Below are 19,655 nucleotides of genomic sequence, written 5' to 3' on the forward strand. Positions count from 1 at the left end.
TTGAATTCAACCCATTTCACCAGAAATTACTGGAACTGGTGCATGACTCCTGTTGTGGCAGACAGTTTTGGATAACATAATCCATGAGCAGTGATGGTTATGCCTGCATTGAAGAAGCAAAGTTCCTTGCAAAACTGTTCTGTGCGACCCTATTAATTAACACGAGGCATGATGCATACCCTTCACAAGGTGTATTTTTCTGAGGTTGACTGGCCACAGCTCTACGACCGAAGGAAGTATATATAACTTGTGCACAAGTACAGATGAAGCAGCCATTTATTTTTCTAAAATGACATGGCAGGTGTTGCTGTACACAAATATCTTTACAGCATTTCTTCAAACAAAAATTACACATAACATACTTTAAAAAACGTAGACCTCTATTCTTTGGCGGGAAGAGCTGTAGTGATTCTGATCCCATGCATGTCTTGTATCTCCGCTTTCAAGGCCTGCGTAAGACATTGCAGCACATGAGAAGTAAAAGAATGAGTGTTCAATGCAGCTTGTGCAGGAAAGGAACTCAAATATGGTAGTGGTACGGTTACTCACCTCGTTAACCAACCTATGTTGCTGTACCCTAGATAGATTCTTAAATACAGTCGACTGGACGTACACTTCGTACATTGCACCACAGCCACCTGCAAGAAAAAAAATAAGAAAAAAAAAATCACGCAAGCGCAAGTACAGTACAACCAAACGATTCATTCGTGTTGTGCCCTTGACGAAATAAGACATTTGCTTTGCATATTCACGATAATGTATCTGCTTGTTGTATTGTGCAGTGCTCACTCATCACCTGAAATATCCTTCACTTGTATGTCTTCCGCCTCCGGAAATTTTTTTTGAAGAACAGTGGACAAACTTTTTTCACCACTTGTTTTAAGCGCTTCGTTTGATAAATGCCTAAAAACCTGGAATGGACAAAACAGACCAACATCACTTTACGATCTTCTCTCCCTTTAAAAGGAAACGTTCCGCAAATTCTTATAACAGTAAACTCTCTCTCAGCAAAGACACCAACCTGTAAGCGCCGCACGAAACTTGAAAATACTCGGGACATCGCGAATGTCCGCGGTTGCGAAGTTTCATGCGCGCATGCATGAGCTGTACAGTGTTAGCAGACTGCTAACAAATTTGTGAAGCCGCAACCGCTGTAAATGAGCATCAGTGGCTTGTTACCATGGAATATTTGCTTGCTACCGTTTCAGTGTAAAAAAAAAAAATGTTGATTCGACTTTCATAAGCATAAACGGATGTCAGACGGCGCACTTTTGATTGCCATCAAGCCCGATCCAGATCGCATCTCTCGATACGATCCGAGGGAGAGAGCTGCGCGAGGGAGCCAATCGCAGTCGAGAATTCGAGCGCGACTGTTTTAAACATTTCTTTCCTTCCTCCATGGTTTTAAAGTTGGAGCTGCAGCACCGGGCGGCCATCCGACTCTGCCTAAAGTTGATCTTTATTCTATGACTCTGCCTGGGCGTCCCTCGGAGCTCACAGATCGCCGCCACCCTTGCAGAGGCGGGAGTATGGCCCCTGTCGCTCCTCTTCCTGCAGCAGGGGCTAAGGGACGTCGACCGCCTCCACCATGCTCCTGACGGCAGAGGCCTGCTGCGTCGCCTCAGCAGTCCCGGCCATCCTCAAGGATGGGTCAGCTGTGCCGCCTCTACGAGGAGGTGGTCGGCAATCCTCCGGCGAACGCGGTACAGCTGCCCCCACCACAGAGGCCTCCAGTCCCCATCGCCACGGAGCTTCCCGGGACTTCCAAGAGGCGCTCGCCTACCTGCGCCCTGCAGCAGACGGCCGCCTGCCTCCTGGATGAGACCCTCGGAGACCACCTCCTGGTGTACGTCGACGGATCAGTGGTACCGGACACCGGCTCTGCCACGGCGGCCTGCACGGCACCAGCCCTGCAGAAGAGCAGGCAGTGTCGACTGCCCAGACACGCCAGCTCGACTGTAGCGGAGGTGGCAGGCCTCCACCTGGCCGTCGACTTACTCTCCGAGGAACTCCCTGAGGTACCGGCAGCCATCCTCTGCGACTCCAAGGCAGCCCTCTTGGAGTCGCGCTGCTGTCTACCCGGCTGACAGCGCTACAGGATGCAGGCCACCCGGTGTCCCTGCACTGGATCCCCGCCCACGTAGGGATCCCGGGCAACGAGGCAGCCGACACCCTGGCGAAGGACGCCCACCACACCACTGTGCCCCTCAGCCGGGCCGTGACGGAGGGCGACTTCACAGGACTGAGGCTGCGGCGATACCTGGCGACCTTCCACCCTGACAAACGGGTGTCACTGGGATGCCCCCCACGCCCACTCCCCCAGCGAGGCCTGGCTCGCAGGGAGACCTCGCTCCTTCTTCGGCTTCGCATCGGCTGCAGCTGGACGGCAGCACGCAGCCACCGACTAGGACGAGCGACATCCCCGGACTGCACTTCCTGCGGGGAGCCGGAGACCATCGAGCATCTCCTGCTGGCCTGCCCGGCTTACCTCCAGCAGCGGGGCCCACTCCTGCACGAGTTCCGCCGCCTGGGCCTCCCCTCAAGCAAGGAGGAAGACCTTCTCTTCCCCGGCCGACCCCACCTTCCTGCACTTCGAGGCGTCGTGGAGTACCTTGACTCGTCAGGGCTCTCCGCACGCCTCTAAGACATGATTTCTGCAAGCGGAACGGCCTCGCGGCCTCCCAACCCGTCCCGGGCCTGACAGGCCCGGAACTACACCCCTGCAGTCTCTGCAGCACTCCAAGGCCTTCCATCTCGGCCTGATACGTGCCGCCACAGCCTGCCGGTTTGCTACGCCCAGCCATGGTGACTCCACCCTATCCCCCTTTCTCTCCCATTTACCCCTCCCTGTTGGCGCTGAGCCGTGCTCCCTCAAGGGCTGCAGAAGATAGCGTCAACCTTTCCCTTTCCTCACGAACCACTTACTGCGACTGTTTTCACGACAAATCCGTGCAGTGGCGGGGCCTCGCTATACTAGAAGTACACTGTAGCCTCGCCTCGTTGACGTGTCACCATTTTCTTTTTCTTTTTTTTCCCCCCTCTCTGTTTGGCGGCGCGGTCGAAAGAAAATACTGCTCCAGTCAGGTAGACTGCTCCCTCCCTGATAGTGAGATTACATTTGCATCATGAAAACAGCGATGCGTTTATTTAGGAATACCATCGATCCCCAGAGAGGAAAGAAAAAAGAAAATGGTGATACGTCATTGAGGCGAGGATTTGCACGGATTTGTTGTGAAAACAGTCGCACCCGAGAATTTCGATCCGGATCGGGCTTGATCGTGTAACCTGATGCTTCGCATATTAGATTTGCTAGGCAACGCAACTACTGAAAACAACTAACGAAGCAGTTTCGAAATCGGGGACGTGAGGCTGTAATCGGGGCATATCTAGCTTTAAAATAATAATTTTAAAAAAGCCGGCCGGTTTGGCATAAACAATGCCGCAGCTCAATGGAATTTCAAACCGGCCGCTGTGTTAATGACCGCGCAAGGGAATTATCGATTAAGAATGGTGTGCGTTCACACCTGCCATTCCAATGTGTTTCATGCGGCTGCGTACCACGCATTAGCACGAGAAGTGTTTGAAGCCTTTCATATTAAGGAGGGAGATGGTCGCATCAGTGGGCCTGAATGCTTATTTTTAAATAGTGCTGCAAAATAGTTTGTTTGCACGTGCTGCGCTCTATTCATGTGCACATCTCTAAAAAATATGTATATTGGGGTGGTGTTCTGAACATAAACTAGCTGAAATTTGGCATCCTCTCTCTCTTTTGCTTCCTGTCACTTACTTTGTGCCACAAATCTTTCGTTAAAGCTATGCACCAACTTGCCCAACTATATACTCTGCTAAAGCACTATCTTCAACTACCATTTTAGGATGTTGTTTCACCAGTCATCCTCTAGTGCGTTTCTTGCCTTGGGGCAAGGCAACACAATGTTGTACTATGGAGTTGCATGTTATGCCACCCTAGCAGTCGGATCTTGAAAATGTGCAGCGCTATTTGTGATATGAGCCTTGCTTAAACTATTGGTGCAACTAATTTATGTTGGCAAGTTGCTCTGTAGCACCCGTTTCTTACTTAGCTACTATATTTTTATATCTATAGAGCAGCCATCTTGCAGCAAGTGATTTCAGCGTCTGTAATAAGATAGCACAATTGAGATTCTGTATGCCATGAAGGTATGAATGGAAGCACTGAAATAAATTTACAACTTGAATGAAGAAATAAAATGCTTGATTTTTCTGTTTCATTCCAGAGTTAAGGTTTAAAAGTGTTCCGGCTAAGAATATAAAATGTTTCCATCTAAGTTTCATTCTTGTGCAGCACCTTGGACTACATGGCCTCATGGAACCACTGGCGGATCCAGGATGAATGCAGATATATGTCATATGTTTCTTGAATAAACATTAATTGAAAGTAGCACTAGTGGTTGTCATTTTTTGTCTTGAATTCATACTAACCAAAGCTACGAACCTATACTAAGCTGATATTTGCCAATCAAGCAATGTTTAGTGTGCCTTCCTTTCTAAGCCACTTGAGTACAGACCCAGGTAATTTGGCCATGTTTGCTGTGCCCACATGGCAGTACAAAACATAGCAGGTGCTTTGAGAAACAAACATTCTGCAGTCAAAACAACACAATAGGAAAGCACTATTAGTTTTTTATTACACTTAGCAATATCATTGTTCATAAGCTCTTCACTTTATATACAGCGACATGCACCACTTAATATTAACAAGTGTAGTACAAAAAAATTATGTAACTTTCCTTTCAAATGTGATGAAAACAGGCATTTGATGAAAACAGGCAATATATAACAGCAGTAGCCAAATGTAGCTTGCATGTATTTACAAAATCTATGCACATAACGAGCAATGCTGTTTGAAGTTAACGTACTGCATAACTTTCAGCAACTCCAAGAAATGACTTCAAACATTACTTTTTTTTTTTTTTTTTTAGTATCAACAAGCTCCCGAGAATTTTAAAAATATTCTCAGGAGTCAAGTGAAACAATAAATAGTGACAACATGTTACTCTTTAGTCTTCACAGAATCCTGCTTAGAGGTGGAAAATGATAATACAGTGGCAAAGTATCGAAATCTATACACATAACCCAAAAAGGGAGCATTGAAAGTATTTATACACTAACAGAAGTCCCATTGCAACCATCATTAAGCACAGTTGCAAACATGACTGCCTAATTGTTCACAGGAGTGACAACCATATATATAAAAATAAGAAATAGAAGTGTGTCGTCAACAGCATCAGCAGGAAAGTAAACCAGAAGTATGCAGATGGCTCACAAATGCCAAAAAATAGCATCTGGACAAATCCTTCCAAAGTTTGTAAGAATAAGAGCACAGAAAATAACAAGAAAAAAAATTCAAGTAAGTACAGATCAATATGCGCTGAAGCAACAGTTACTCATTAATTCAAGTTGTTTGTAAGCACAGACATGGATATAGGAGGCCTTCGCCAAGGTTAGTTAGAAATTCACTGTTTTGTTTCATTCTTCCTGCCCAGACCGACCCTACATTTATGGAGCATGTAAAGATTCACTTCAGTCTTACTAGGCCAACTGATGCACAGATTGACTAGATGCATGTTTCTGTATAGCACAGAGCATTGAGTTAGCAAAAAGAACTATTGTAGACAACTTTTCACCTACTTTAATCAAGAATCCCCAGCTAGAGGCCACTCAACAAGCGTACAGTGAGGACGAATTCCTGAGGGGGCAGCGTACAAGTACCTTAGAAATTAAAGGCCAATTGCAACAAGACTTCACTTGGCCTAAATTGGTAATAAATTACCATTCCACCATGCAAAGAGCAATGGAACGAAAAATGTTAGGTGTAACATTAACAGACAGCAAGAGAGCGGTGTGGATCAGAGAGCAAACAGGGATAGCCGATATTCTAGTTGGCATTAAGAGAAAAGAATGGAGCGAGGTAGGCCATGTAATGTGTAGGGGAGATAACTGGTGGACCATTAGAGTTACAGAATGGGTGCGAAGGGAAGGGAAGGACGGCAGAAAATTAGGCGGAGTGATGAAATTGGGAAACTTGCAGGCGCATGTTGAAATCAGGTTTTGCTGGGAGAGGCCGTCGTCCCGCAGTGGACATAAAAGTAGGTTGACGATGATGATATCACAAAATTTCACTTTGCTTAAACTGGCAATAAATTAGCATATACTACTGAAGCAATCTTGGCAAAGCTGCCAGGCTGGTAATTTCCAAATTTTTTTATTAGCAGCCTTTAATAGAGCCTAAGCAGAAAATGCATGCACATGGTGGTTAGCGGCTTTTGTCGTAAGTTCCAGCATGTCACTCTTCGAGATTTTTCAGCGTGCTGCGGGCAGCCACAGGCAGTGCCTAATTTCTTAAGGTTATACTGAGGGGTCGCGCAATCCGAGTCACGCGTCACTTCCGGTGAGCTGCAATGCTTTAGTTCCAGCATTAAAAACACTTTTGTGAGGCTTTCGTGGCGTATCCACTCGTTTTTCAAATGTAACATTTTGCGTGGACAATGTTCTGTATCTACGCTATCTGAATCTGGGCTCTTTATGTAGCCCAATAGTTTGTTGCAATTGGCCTTTAGAAGAGCAAGCAAGCAAAAAAAAAAAAAAAAGAGAGACAGGTGAAGACAGACAACAGCAGTGGCACCTCACTAGTGAGAGATTAAATTTTTTTGGGGAAAAAAAAAAAAAAAAAAAACTTCATGGTTTGCACATGTGCAGAAAAATGCCACCAGGGTTTCAAACAAAACTAAGCAGGCGCTTTCTCCCAAAATAAATCAGTTGCTAGTTGAGCGCCAGTTATGTCTGTTTTTCATGGACATTTTTCTTAAAAGAAATGAACCAAATGCCCAATGACACACTTTGTTAAGCTTATGAACAGTTTGATGCACTCCTAAGGAGGTAAGATCATCCTAAGCAAGAATCCCTGCATGATAACTAATATAGGCCTGCATTCTTAGAACATTCTTCCATATTCCTGTTGTGTCGTGGAAAGCATTATCTATTGAAAAAAAAAAAAAAATGGTGCACAGGAACCAAGGCATCTGCTCTGCACTATACTGTCAGCAACACCACTGTGCTCAGGAAACAATAAACAAACAATCAAATCGACATCATCATGTCATTCCAAAACACAACAGTGCATACCCATGGGGTGCAAATGTGAGATCAGCAACAGAAAACATGAACTGGGAAAGCCTTTACCCCCCCCCCCCCCCCCCATCCGGTGTACTTTCAAATTTTCCGCTGATCAAGCTGTCACAACTGCCAGTCTGTCAAAAACGATCCAATGAAGGACTTTTGGCAATACAGAAGACATTAATAATCTCCCCGAGAAGTTGCCGAGAAGTACCAAAGCTAATTATTAACAAAGAATGTAGACAGTGATTGAGTACGTGCTTTTCACAATTCAATAAATACATTAGGCAATAAAGGTGCAAAATCAATCTCTGATATTAGTGACAGTTTCATAGCACATGTTGAAATACTAACCAAACTATCCACTACTTCAACTGTGATGTTCAAGGCCATGCTAAGTTACACTAGCCTGCTTCGTGCTGTTGATAACACGAAATGCGCTCAGTCCACAGAAAGAAAAACAAACTGGTCATAACCTATGATAATACAATGCTAAATGTCAAATTCTCTTTACAGTGATACCTTACTTATTACATGTACACTTTATTTACATGCATGGCCAGTACATGGACCCATTTTTATTACATACAGAAGAAAAAGCTATAGCCACTACATAAGTTGCCACTATAGTGACTGCATAAGACAAGGCAAAATGTATGCACTGAAAGATAAGCAGGGTACTATCATCAGCAATTTCGATGACATAGTAAAAGCAGCGGAAGAATTCTATACTGACCTGTACAGTACCCAGAGCAGCCAAGCTACTTTCATTCGAAGTAGTGATGAACAGGATACAGAGGCTCCTTCTATAACTAGCGATGAAGTTAGAAGGGCCTTAAAAGACATGACCAGGGGAAAAGCTGCTGGAGAAGATGGAATAACAGTCGATTTAATCAAAGATGGAGGAGATGTCATGCTTGAAAAGCTTGCAGCCCTTTATACGCAATGCCTCCCGACTTCAAGTGTACCAGAAAGCTGGAAAGACGCCAACATTTTACTCATCCATAAGAAGGGGGACGTTAAAGAATTGAAGAATTATAGACCCATTAGCTTGCTTTCAGTATTGTATAAAATATTCGCCAAGATAATTTCCAATAGAATCAGGGCAACACTTGACTTCAGCCAACCAAGAGAACAGGCTGGCTTCAGGTAGGGATATTCTACGATGGATCATATCCACGTTATCAATCAGGTATTAGAGAAATCTGCGGAGTACAATCAACCTCTCTATATGGGTTTCACGGATTATGAAAAAGCATTTGAATCATTAGAGATATCAGCAGTCATAGAGGCATTGCGTAATCAAGGAGTACAGGAGGCATATGTGAATACCTTGGCAAATATCTACCAGGATTGCAGAGAAACCTTGGTTCTCCACAAGGAAAGTAGAAAGATACCTATCAAGAAAGGGGTCAGACAAGGAGACACAATCTCTCCAACGCTATTCACTGCATGCTTAGTAGTAGTATTCAAGCTCTCAGACTGGGAATGCTTAGGAGTGAGGATCAACAGCCAATATCTCAGCAACCTTCGGTTTGCGGATGACAATGTCCCATTCAGCAACAATGGGGACGAATTACAGCAAATAATTGAGGACCTTAACCGAGAAAGTGTAAGAGTGGGGTTGAAAATTAATATGCAGAAGACAAACACAATGTTCAATAGCCAGGCAAGGGAACAAGAATTCATGATCGCCGTCAGCCTCTAGTGTCTGTAAAGGAGTATGTTTATTTAGGTTAATTACTCACAGGGGAGCCTGATCATGAGAAAGAAATTTACAGAAGAATAAAATTGGGTTGGAGTGCATATGGCAGGCATTGCCAAATCCTGACTGGGAGCTTACCACTGTTGTTGAAAAGAAAAGTGTACAATTACTGCATTCTGCCGGTGCTAACATATGGGGCAGAAACTTGGAGGTTAACAAAGGAGCTCGAGAACAAGCTAAGGACTGCACAAAGAGCGATGAAATAAAAAATGTTAGGCCTAACGTTAAGAGACAGGAAGAGAGCGGTGTGGATCAGAGAACAAACACGGATAGCCGATATTCTAGTTGACATTAAAAGGAAAAAAAATGGAGCTGGGCTGGCCATGTAATGCATAGGATAGATAACCGGTGGACCATTAGTTACAGAATGGATACCAAGAGAAAGGAAACCCAGTCAAGGATGGCAGAAAACTAGGTGGGGTGATGAAGTTAGGAAATTTGCAGGCGCAAGTTGGAATCAGCTAGCGCGAGACAGGGGTAATTGGAGATCACAGGGAGAGGCCTTCATCCTGCAGTGGACATATAGACTGATGATGATGATGGTGAAATTCCATCTTAGTGGATGGCTTACTTGGCCACGCAGATGTTCAATGCAGATTAATTCTCAGGCGATTGCAGATAATTAGTAAGTCAATTCTCAAAACATTGTGAAATAAATGAAGTGAAATGAAATTGTGATGGGCACATACTATGACATCAATTCTCAAATATGTAATAATTTCAATTCACTTAATTACTCAACTAGGGACACTGTATGTTCTGTTGTCAATAGAGTAGGGGAATAGTGAAACTGGATCACGGCACATAATAATAAATCACAATGGGCTGAAACTGATGACAACTCATTGCTAGCAGACTAAAGGAAAACTAAAATGACCAAATCGAATTGTGGAGTTTACCATCCCAAAACTACACAGTGGGTTATGAGGAATGTCGTAGTGAGGGGCTCCAGATTAATTATGCCGCCTGGGATTCTTTAACGTGCACCTAAACCTAACCAAAACAACCAACCACTGTTGGCCTGCATGTCCATCAAAACAACCAAGAGAGTTTGACAATAAAAAGCCATCAAAATCCCCCCCCCCCCCCCTGCAGCTAATATATCTATTTCAGTTGATTAGTCAAATGCTACATATGTCTGTCTGCCATACACTACTGCTACAAAGATGGAGCCCGTGTTGCATACACAGCCTTTTCAGAAGCAAATTAGTATAGGGTAAAAAAATGACCAGCCCCATTATAACATGATTAAAATACACATCTTTACACCCTGTATAGGGAGAAAAAGTCATTTTCCTGTTTAAGGAAATTCATGAGCAACACTTGCAGCTCCCCCATACCTTGATATGTGCACGGCAGAAGAAACCTGCGTCGCATGAAGGAACATGATACAATGTAGCAGTTGTAAAATGTAGAATAAACAACAATAAAAAAGCAGTCTGAAATATAACAATGTCTTGCAGCACAGCATTGAATTACTGTGTTTTGGGCAGTAGTTTCTAGCAGCCTTATGGTACACTTGGCAAATTCAGAAAGTGTAATGGTAATAAGTAATGCTGGAGCTGCTTACAATGTCATATTGTAAATATGAACATGCAGAGTCTACACACTATTTACATATTTTTCAAAAACACATTGTACAAGATGTCAGCCAAGAATTCTATGTCATTGTGGCTTGTACAGCAGATTAATAAAAATAAGCACATTCTGCATGCATGAACTGAACAAGTATGATTTGACAGCTCGGGTGAGCTCATAATCCATGCAATCTTGAGAGTAGCACAAGCCAGACATGTATGATGAACTGGAAACACAATGTGTATCTCCAAGTCTTCATCCTTAGCTGATTTGCGCGATGTTTAAATCCGCATGTTTAAGCATAGCTTAGTGATACGACAAGCCAAGTGGAGCCTTAATGAGCAGAAATTTACAAAGGTCACAAGAAGTGGCTTGACATGTTGATCTGATGCAACTGTATTCGAAAAAGCATAGTAACAAGCTGAACATATTTCATTTCTGAGGAAAATTGTTACGCATGACGCTAAGAGACAGGAAGCCAGCAGTGTGGATTAGAGAGCAAACAGAGATAGCTGATATTCTAGTAGGCATTAAGAGAAAAAAATAGAGCTGAAAAGGCCGTGTACTACGTAGGGGAGATAACAGGTGGACCATTAGAGTTACAGGATGTGTGCCAAGGGAAGGAAAGTGCAGTCGACGACGGCAGAAAATTAGGTGGGGTGATGAAATTAGGAAATTTGCAGGTGCAAGTTGGAATCAGCTAGCGCAAGACAAGGGTAATTAGAGATCACTGTGAGAGGTCTTTGTCTTGCACTGGACATAAAGATAGGCTGACAATAATCATATCACACTCATGCGGCAAAGAGTCCATGTGCGCACTGAACTGCACGAGTGTGATACGCATGTTGTTGCATTCAGATACAAAATCTACGAACATAGCAAGATAGCACACCCTATCACAAAACGTTATTGGCTGGTATAGAAATTATCACCAATACATTTTACACAACAAGACTGAAGAAATCCTGTTAAGACTTTATCTCCTGCTCTTTGTCAACCATCATGTATAACTAACTTTCACACAACAGATGTAATTTCAAGAATCAGGAAATGGTACAGGCAATTCATAAGGAGTGCATTTAAGTGTAATCTGGCACTTCATTTTTGTAACGCACTACATTAAATTACCAGCATCACCCAGGCTAATTTGCTTAACTGCTATATGTATCCATCAATATTTTTACTTAGTTCAGCTTGTATGCTGTGGCTCTTGAATAAGCTGAGATATGAACCATACAGCCATTCTACTGCTTTAGTAAGAAACCTAAATTTGGGAAAAGAAAGCATTCTTTAATATATTCTAGCAAAAGGTCTTCTGAGGCCTTTTTGGCAAACAGTAAAGCAGCCATCAGCTAAAGTCCAACCTGGCAATCACGTAATATAGATGTCGCTAGAACTAAACCACGTTGCTTGTTTCAGTCATTCTAAACAAGTGTGCATATGGCTACCAAAATTTTTCCAGTGTGAGATGTCAAGTACCTTTCTGTAACAAAAGGTCACATGACACCTACAAGAGACATGCTCTACTCTCATGACTGATATGAGACGCATCCAATAGGACTGTGAACAAACTAAGAAATTTTTCGACCCTAATGTTCTCTTCAGCTACTGTGCATGGAAACTTTTGCCACCTCCTAATAAATTTCACTTTTCACCACCAACGTTTTAAGGCATCATGTACTCATTCATATGTGCATCCTCAGACAAATGCAGGCACCACACTTCTTGAGCCACAAGTTTTTGCACAAAGCTCCAGCAAAATATTGGTGCCTCCACGCTTAATGCATTCAGGAATCGTGAATCTAAAGAATCTATGTTTACCACTACGGCTTAAGACAACACTGTATGCGCCATATGTTGCCCTTACACTTAATGCATTAGAGGTCTTGAAGTGTGCTCTTGCATCAGAAGGGAGCTTCTGCTATGCTATTAAAAATAGAAGATGGGAATGGTTATTGTAGCAGAGAGTTGTCCAATGCTGAAATGGACAATACCAAGGATATGGTCATGAGGCTTTCCTTTCTTGCTTTCCTTTTTTTTTTTTAAATAAACTCTCATTGAATAAACTTCACCTCAACAAGAAATAGTGAACTTCACACAAAGAAGCCACTATATTTGAAATGTTCATTCCTTTTATAAAATGCAGACAAGTTGTCAGTGGAGTGCCATGTGCAAACTGTGCACTCAATGAAGTTTGTGTTTCCTGCTTTCACAGTGAGCATGTATGAGCTGGCTTAACAACTGTACTGATGTTCACAGTCAACATCTGAATAACATACCACTTATTCACACTTCTGCTTTACAAAAATATGACTATGAAAACACTGATAGCTTTTCTAATCATCAGTGGTATCAGGATTTCACTGGTGCTCCACAGCTTAAAATGCGTCTAAACTTCATCCCACTGAAGTATTACATAAAATAATGAAATGGTGGGAGCGCACTTTTATGCTTACACATGAAAGTTGTTAACTACACTCACAAGCCAATCCAGTCATAGTTAAGTGTTGCTATTACTCAACAATTCTGCTTAACTCATGATGTGTGCAAAGGCTCCACATCTGCTACCAGGCCACACACTACAGTCACACATGCTTCCACGTGCACTACAGGCCCATAAGCTAGCGTTTTACAACGAGAAATTTAGTGGATCACCATAGACACTACTGGAATGCAGCCCAGCATACATTCGCTGTAGAAGCAATCAAAGCAACAGTTGTGCGCGACACTCAGGGGCTCAGGACCAGCTCGAAGGGCGCAGTCAGGGGCGGCTCCAACGTGGCGCTCACATCCGAGGCAGCCGGCGAGACGTCTTCGAAGCCCTGACCGAACGGTGACGCGCCCAGTGGCTCTTCGGCGGGCGAAGCCGAGCCGTCGTCGTGCCGTGGATCACCGCTGGGCCGTGCCCCGCGGCGGCGCGACCCGGCCGGCAGGTCGGTCCGCATGGCGAGCATGGCGGCCTGCATCTTGGCCAGCATGCTCTCGGGCACAGAGAAGCCCACGATTTCGTCCAGCATGAGTCCCGGGCTACCGCGGTATTCGTCCGTCTCGGCCAACTCGCGGATGTCCTCGACGAGCAGCATGTAGGCCTTGCCGCCCGTGGCCGGCATCTGGTTGTGCTCGTACAGCCACTGCTTGTCCTCCTGGTCGCCGGAGTACTTGAACACCTCCGGGTGCTTGATGTAGAGACGACCGCGCGTGGCGCCCAAACCCAGCGCTTTGTTCGCCTTGGCACCCATGATAAACTGCGAGCTCGGCTGCAGTCGCGCCGGATCCCACTTGGGCCCTTCTCGCTTCACCGCATCCGCCTTCAGCTTGCACGGCGTCGACCGACCCGACAGTACTCCGCCCTGGTGCAGCGGTGGCCGCCCTTTCTTCTTTTTCACCAGTTGCAAACTCGCTTCGGAGTCAGAGTCCGAGTTATCGCGTCGCTTGCGGCCCGTCGCCGCATGCTTGCCCAAGAACCGACCTAATTTTAGGTCTGATGGACTATTTCGGCCCGAGTCAATGTTGTAGTCGGAAGTGGGGCTGTTACCTCTAGTGTAACTGCCGTGGTACATTTTTTTGGCTTCTTCTAAGATCTGTCGGCACACGGCTTGTATGTGCTGCTCCGATATTGAGTGCTCGCCGTTGTTGATGCGCACATTCTCCAGACCAGGCTTGAAGAACTTTTCCAAATACCGCTGTAATATTTCGTCTATTTCACGGTTAATGCTCCTCTGCAAATTCTGCCGTAGCACGTCAAGCGATTTTGCAGAACTTGTGATGCATCCAAGCTTTGCACGACTAATGGCCACAGACTGCGACCGACAGGATGGACGATAGGTCATGGTAGAGGGCAAGCATGACAGATTATACGGCCGCATGTTAAATGTATTTAGCCAGGGCACCATGTTTGAACTGTCGCTTGAAAACACTTCACGAGAACCACGGAACAACATAGCACTCTTGCGATCACTTGCGTCCCCAGTTATTCTGCTACGGTCGGAATCCGAAGTGTCATCGCCTTTGTCAGAAGGAGAATATATCCGTATTTCTGGTATTATAGAAGCCATTGTAGACGATAGGAATAATTCAGAGCTATTACGGTGCCAAGGAATACCAGGCAGACTGCTTGAAGCTGCAGCGCTTGAAACGCCTGGCATCATACTTGTAATACGGCATTACTGACTTGGATTGACTTGCAAAGCAACTCACTGAAAAAAAAAAAAAAACCGACAGCTAGCGATAAACGTATATTTTTATTTTAATTTTGTACACAACCCTAATCTTTATCTCGACTTCTTATTTGTTTTGCAAGCTTCTGAAATGTGGTTTTTCTTTCAGAAAAAAAATCTACCATAACAGTATGATAATAGTACCAGCCGCACTTGCGTAAACACCATTGTACTTGAATTATTCCTAATTTTGTTTATGAGGGCTGTTGTCTACAGCCTCATTACTAATAAAGTTGTGTGAAAAGAAGCACAAGCAAGTTGTGCAATTTTGTTGGGGCTTCATTGCAAGAAACCAAAGATATGCTCGTTCCTGCGGTGCGCGTGTCTCGCTGTCTCGGTTTCGTGGTGTCTCGTTACGGCAGCTTCCTCGCACGTTCTTCAGTTGCCTGTCGCGTTCACGAGACCAGCGCGCGCCTGAGGATCTGCCAATCATTGTGGTAATTAACCATTTGTGATGCGTCCGTGAAGAGTTCTTGCGTGCGACTGTAGCCAGAAGTGCTGTGCCTCGTACGTTCTAGCACCCTCAGGTACACCGCAATGTCTGGCGAGAACCGATCAGAACGCCTGCCTGCAAATGTTAAACCGGTGAACTACAAGATAGAGCTGAAGCCGGACCTGAAAAAGCTGGCATTTGACGGCCGAACAGTGGTGACAGTGCAGGCAAGTATTCCGCCATTTATGCGTTCGATGTTCTTGAGTTGTGCCTCGTGATTGCCGACAGACCGCGCAGGAAACAGTTTGTCACTTTTCGTCACACTCGTTTAATTTTAACAGGCTTCCAATTTGCTCTTCGGGTAACCATTTTCTAATACTCTACATATCGGACGCTTATTATCCGTAAATGATGTTTTTCGAGCAGCGCTCTTACTACTGCACATGGAACGCCAATCCTTTTGGTCTTCCTGCCCAAATTGTGGAAGTTAATTCATAAAACTACTGTCCGCCACACGTTCGATTCATATGCATCTTTCATGGCACATATTAAGGAATATGTATTTAAAATCTGTATTAAGCCGGATATTTGCGTTTGCTTGCATCTATGGCGGGACGTTTGAATGCAAGTACTCGCCCCAGGTTGCGACATAGTTGATTAGTAATAATTTGTTCATTTGAGAAGTTGCCCGCACCTTTGCGCTAATCTATTTTTATTGCATTCTGAATTATTGCAGATCCTTGAGCCAAGTGATGTCTTCGTGCTCAATTCACTTGAACTTGACATTAAGTCTGCTGAATACATTTCCGATGACGGAAAAGGTATGGATGTGCTGTTTAAGTGAACGTGATCAATTTCCTTTAGCTGAGATTCGCGAGACGTTTATCTATTGCTCTATATCGTTTAATGTAACTCGTGTCTTCTGATTGCCTTTCCTTGTAGGGTCTTACTATGTGCAGCAGTCTTACTGCCACACACACTTGAAACATGGGTGGCTATGAATGAAACAGCAATGATGATTTTATGTGGTGTTTAATGGCACAAGGGTAAAACAGCAGTTGTTGGGGAGAGTATAGGTACGTTCAATTCGCCTGCACTGACTGAAACAGTTCACGAGATGCTGCACTCTGGCATTCGTTTCAGCGGTGTAGCAATGGCGCCCGCTGAACCGCGCCGTTCGTTTCAAAAGGAGCAGGGCTGGTTCATGATTTTGCTGCACCCACTCCACTGTCGGTGCCACCTTGGTGCAGGTGTACAGGTGTGAAGCAGCAGACGACGCAGCACACAGGCGCGGGCGCTGCTAAACAGCCGCTTATGCACGTCTGATGTGTCGACACAAGTATGGTGTGTATGTATGCCCCAGAAGCTGATCATATCTGCAGTTCAGGACCTCTCAAACTTGCGCACTCCGTGCTCATTAGTCGGACATAACAAAACGCCTGCACCGCGTATGCACCTTGGCATTCGTTTTGAGTGTCGCGCTGTGCCTGCACCGCAGAAATCGAGCTGCACAATTTCTGAACTTCTCGTGAACCAACGTGAACTGGTTCACAATGGTGCAGGCGAATCAAACGGACCTGATATATACTGTATCACGCTGTGTTTCGAATGAAGTTGTTTTCTTTGTAATTGTGCCTTTGTGCTACAATATGTCGTTCAGCAAACACCAACTTGCCCAATACCAAGTCCTTCTTTAACTGTTTTGTTTTCTACAGCGTCTGTCATAGTTAGCCTGATTGTGCCTTGAGTGCCTTTTTTTGTCTCCTGTGGAGGGAGATTTCTAGTTTTGCCAAATTAAATGTGCTAGCTTAATGTGGTTTCCTACGCATTCAATGTTTGCTCCCTACAGCCTTGCATTGTTTAAAGTTATGCCATTAGATTGCATCTTCATTGTTAAAGGCAAGGCTGATAGTGGCTGTACTCTCTGTGAGTTCATGCCTCCAGTTACAGAACAGCGTCGAACTTTTCTCGAGATAAGGCAAAAATAGTTGGTGGCAGTTATTGTACATGCCCTAAGGAACAAAGGAGGCACAGCAATTCTTTTTTTTTTACCCCTGAGAGTTGTTCTGCGTGCAAGTGCTTTTGGATAGCCAGTAAACATTTTGGGCTTGTGCAATTAGAAACCGGTTGCCACTTTTTGGGCCCTGTGGATCAGAATGCATTTCCTTTTCTGAAAAATGAATGCGAGCATCACTTCCAGGGGACACTTCTGGTTAGAGTTGAGCTTTGCAGAGGAGCTTATTTCAGAGACATTGGAAAAGGTCAATTAAATATAACTATGTACAAGCACTAGTTATGCGAGTATTGATGTAGTATTGACGACCTTGCCATCAGGAAGTGGCTGCAACCATGGTGTGCTGCGAAATTGTCAGCTGCAGTAGTACCAGTGTACATTAGTAAAAGTTGCATTGTGCATGAGCTGGCGCATGTGAGCATGCTCCTAAGTGCATGTCACAAAGTGGAGCTGGGTCGCCATCTTGCCACAAAATGGTAAAGGAAATTTTAGCTGGACAGCTACTTTGCATTGTCTGATGTTAAAACGTGCAGTGAACTGGGGTATTCTTGTCATTCAAAGGCATACTGCAGCTGAATTTATCTGGACGCATGCTTGATCACCATGCTATTTGTCTGTACATGAGGACTCAAAGCTAAGCTGGCAAGATTAACTTGCTATAGCAAGAGGTTCTCCAGATACCCTAAGTGGACTGAAAGAAAGCCACCCAGACTGCTTTCATCATGCTACTTTCACTTGACTTGGAAATGCTGCTACTAGGATTAAACCTATTATTTTGAAGCCAACTTATCAAATTTTCCTCAAGAGTTTTGGAATATGGGGTGAAGGGTGTTGATGTAGGTGGGAATTGGGTTATTTTTCAGTATCATTGGCGAAGGAGAGACGGGGGCTTGCGTGGAACTGCTGTTGTGGTGATGCTGTTAAGGCTACTATTGTTGCATATAACCTCTTTCTCTCCTTGCTTTTTATCATTTCTGTTTCCCCACGTATAGGGTAGCCAACCGGGCGCAACCATTGTTAACCTCCCTGCCTATCCTTCTTTATCTCTATCTAAATTTTGGGGTTTTACGTGCCAAAACCACGATCTGATTATGAGGCATGTCGTAGTGGGGGACTCCGGAAATTTGGACCACCTGGGGTTCTTTAACATGCACCTAAATTCTTTATCTCATTCTCTCCTTGTCTTGGAATGCAAGCTGTGGACGCACACGGTGGGGAGGATATCCCTCCAAACAATTGACGCTGTTTGACATGTTTTGAATGTGCCATGAGTAATTACTGATGGCACATTCAAAACATGTCAAAACCTTTCTTTTTTGGCGAGTTGGCTTTTTTTTGTTAGTTTGCAGTGTTTCAAAGGGAATTGTGTGGTCAGCATCTAGGTGTTTTGTGACAGCACTGCACTCTTGAGCAAAAGTTTTGATAACATTCTTGTTTGATTTTTCTCATTTTGTTTCCTTCCATAATATATGTGGCTGGACAGTCAGCACATGAAATTTTGTAAACAATGCCCTTATCATATTTATGTATTGGACCTTCCATGGTCTTTGAAGGTACTTTTTGTGTAATTGTGGCGTGCGTATTTCTGACAAGGGGGAGCTTACATTGTTGGGTTTGATTTGGCATGCCCTGCAGAGCACAAGGTGAGCAGCATTGCCACATCTAAAGAAGAGGAGAGGATAACAATAAAATTTGACACTACGCTTGCACCAGGCAGAGGAAAACTTGGCATTTCATATTCAGGTGAAATGAATGGAAAATTAAAAGGCTTCTACTGGGTGAAATATAAAGGACAAAATGGTGAAGACAAGTTTGGAGGTGTTACTCATTTTGAGGTGAGTTTTTCTGCAACATTTTACATAATCATTCAAGGAAATTATGTAACATTAAATGAGAGAAAAAAAATGCTGCCTTATGTTTGATTGCAAGTAAGGAAAATATTTGTTTGGAATGGAGTAAGGATGTGTGAATATTCGAAATTTCAAATACAAATTGAAAGACTGTGGGCTATTCAATTCATATGCGATTACACAATTCACTATTCGAAATTGTTCAATATTTGTTTCTGTCCAAATATAAGGCATAACAGCATTCACTGAAGTTTAGTTGAGAGAGTGGTCTATGCAAGTGAGGACTGGGTAGTGACTTATTCTGCTGCAGGAGAGCCACAGTGGTTGCACAAAAGCATCAGTTGCTGAGCGAATGCATGGGGCAGATAACTACTGATAAGCAATTCCCAGTCTTTCAGTGAGAATGCGTCGCTTTTAGGCAGCCTGTGCATGTATGTTTCTTGATTTAGGCAAAGTAATGTATTATATAACGAGCATCACTTCTATATTTGGCTTCCTCTAAAACAATGTGTGGTGCTGTAGTATCACTTTTCTTCTGTGAGGAACACAGCATCCTGGGTGTGTGTCTGGTGACATGCCATTTCCATGGTACGCCAGATAATCGAAAGAAAATTTTAATATACAAACTCCTCGCCTGACTGGA

General features: G+C 44.1%; 4 protein-coding genes across 4 annotated transcripts in view; 2 read left to right on the forward strand and 2 right to left on the reverse strand.

The window, feature by feature from the left end:
* Window positions 1–258: 258 nt before the first annotated feature.
* On the reverse strand, window positions 259–1,166 carry LOC119449691 (bolA-like protein 3). Its single transcript, XM_037712931.2, has 4 exons — window positions 1,022–1,166; window positions 797–911; window positions 550–638; window positions 259–449 (listed from the first exon to the last, which is right to left on the reverse strand). The coding sequence occupies exons 1-4, from the start codon at window positions 1,058–1,060 to the stop codon at window positions 381–383; spliced, it is 312 nt and encodes a 103-aa protein (XP_037568859.1). The 5' UTR covers window positions 1,061–1,166; the 3' UTR covers window positions 259–380.
* Window positions 1,167–1,646: 480 nt separating this feature from the next.
* Window positions 1,647–4,423, forward strand: LOC125945532 (uncharacterized). The gene is made up of 2 exons (XM_049667370.1): window positions 1,647–2,805; window positions 4,325–4,423. Exon 1 carries the CDS (start codon window positions 1,647–1,649, stop codon window positions 2,085–2,087), a length of 441 nt encoding a protein of 146 aa, XP_049523327.1. The 3' UTR covers window positions 2,088–2,805; window positions 4,325–4,423.
* An 8,264-nt stretch (window positions 4,424–12,687) lies between these two features.
* Window positions 12,688–14,645, reverse strand: LOC119461978 (deoxynucleotidyltransferase terminal-interacting protein 1). The gene has a single exon (XM_037723341.2). The coding sequence runs from the start codon at window positions 14,641–14,643 to the stop codon at window positions 13,228–13,230; it is 1,416 nt and encodes a 471-aa protein (XP_037579269.1). The 5' UTR covers window positions 14,644–14,645; the 3' UTR covers window positions 12,688–13,227.
* Window positions 14,646–14,886: 241 nt separating this feature from the next.
* LOC119461967 (puromycin-sensitive aminopeptidase) overlaps window positions 14,887–19,655 on the forward strand; it is a 58,085-nt gene continuing 53,316 nt past the window's right edge. Inside the window, exons 1-4 of the mRNA XM_037723330.2 lie at window positions 14,887–15,152; window positions 15,234–15,375; window positions 15,885–15,969; window positions 18,798–18,997. Of these exons, the coding sequence (XP_037579258.1) occupies window positions 15,016–15,152; window positions 15,234–15,375; window positions 15,885–15,969; window positions 18,798–18,997 (564 nt within the window). The 5' untranslated portion in view covers window positions 14,887–15,015. The remainder of the gene's footprint in view (window positions 15,153–15,233; window positions 15,376–15,884; window positions 15,970–18,797; window positions 18,998–19,655) is intronic.

This window comes from Dermacentor silvarum, chromosome 1, assembly GCF_013339745.2.
Source record: "Dermacentor silvarum isolate Dsil-2018 chromosome 1, BIME_Dsil_1.4, whole genome shotgun sequence".
NCBI lineage: Eukaryota > Metazoa > Arthropoda > Arachnida > Ixodida > Ixodidae > Dermacentor > Dermacentor silvarum.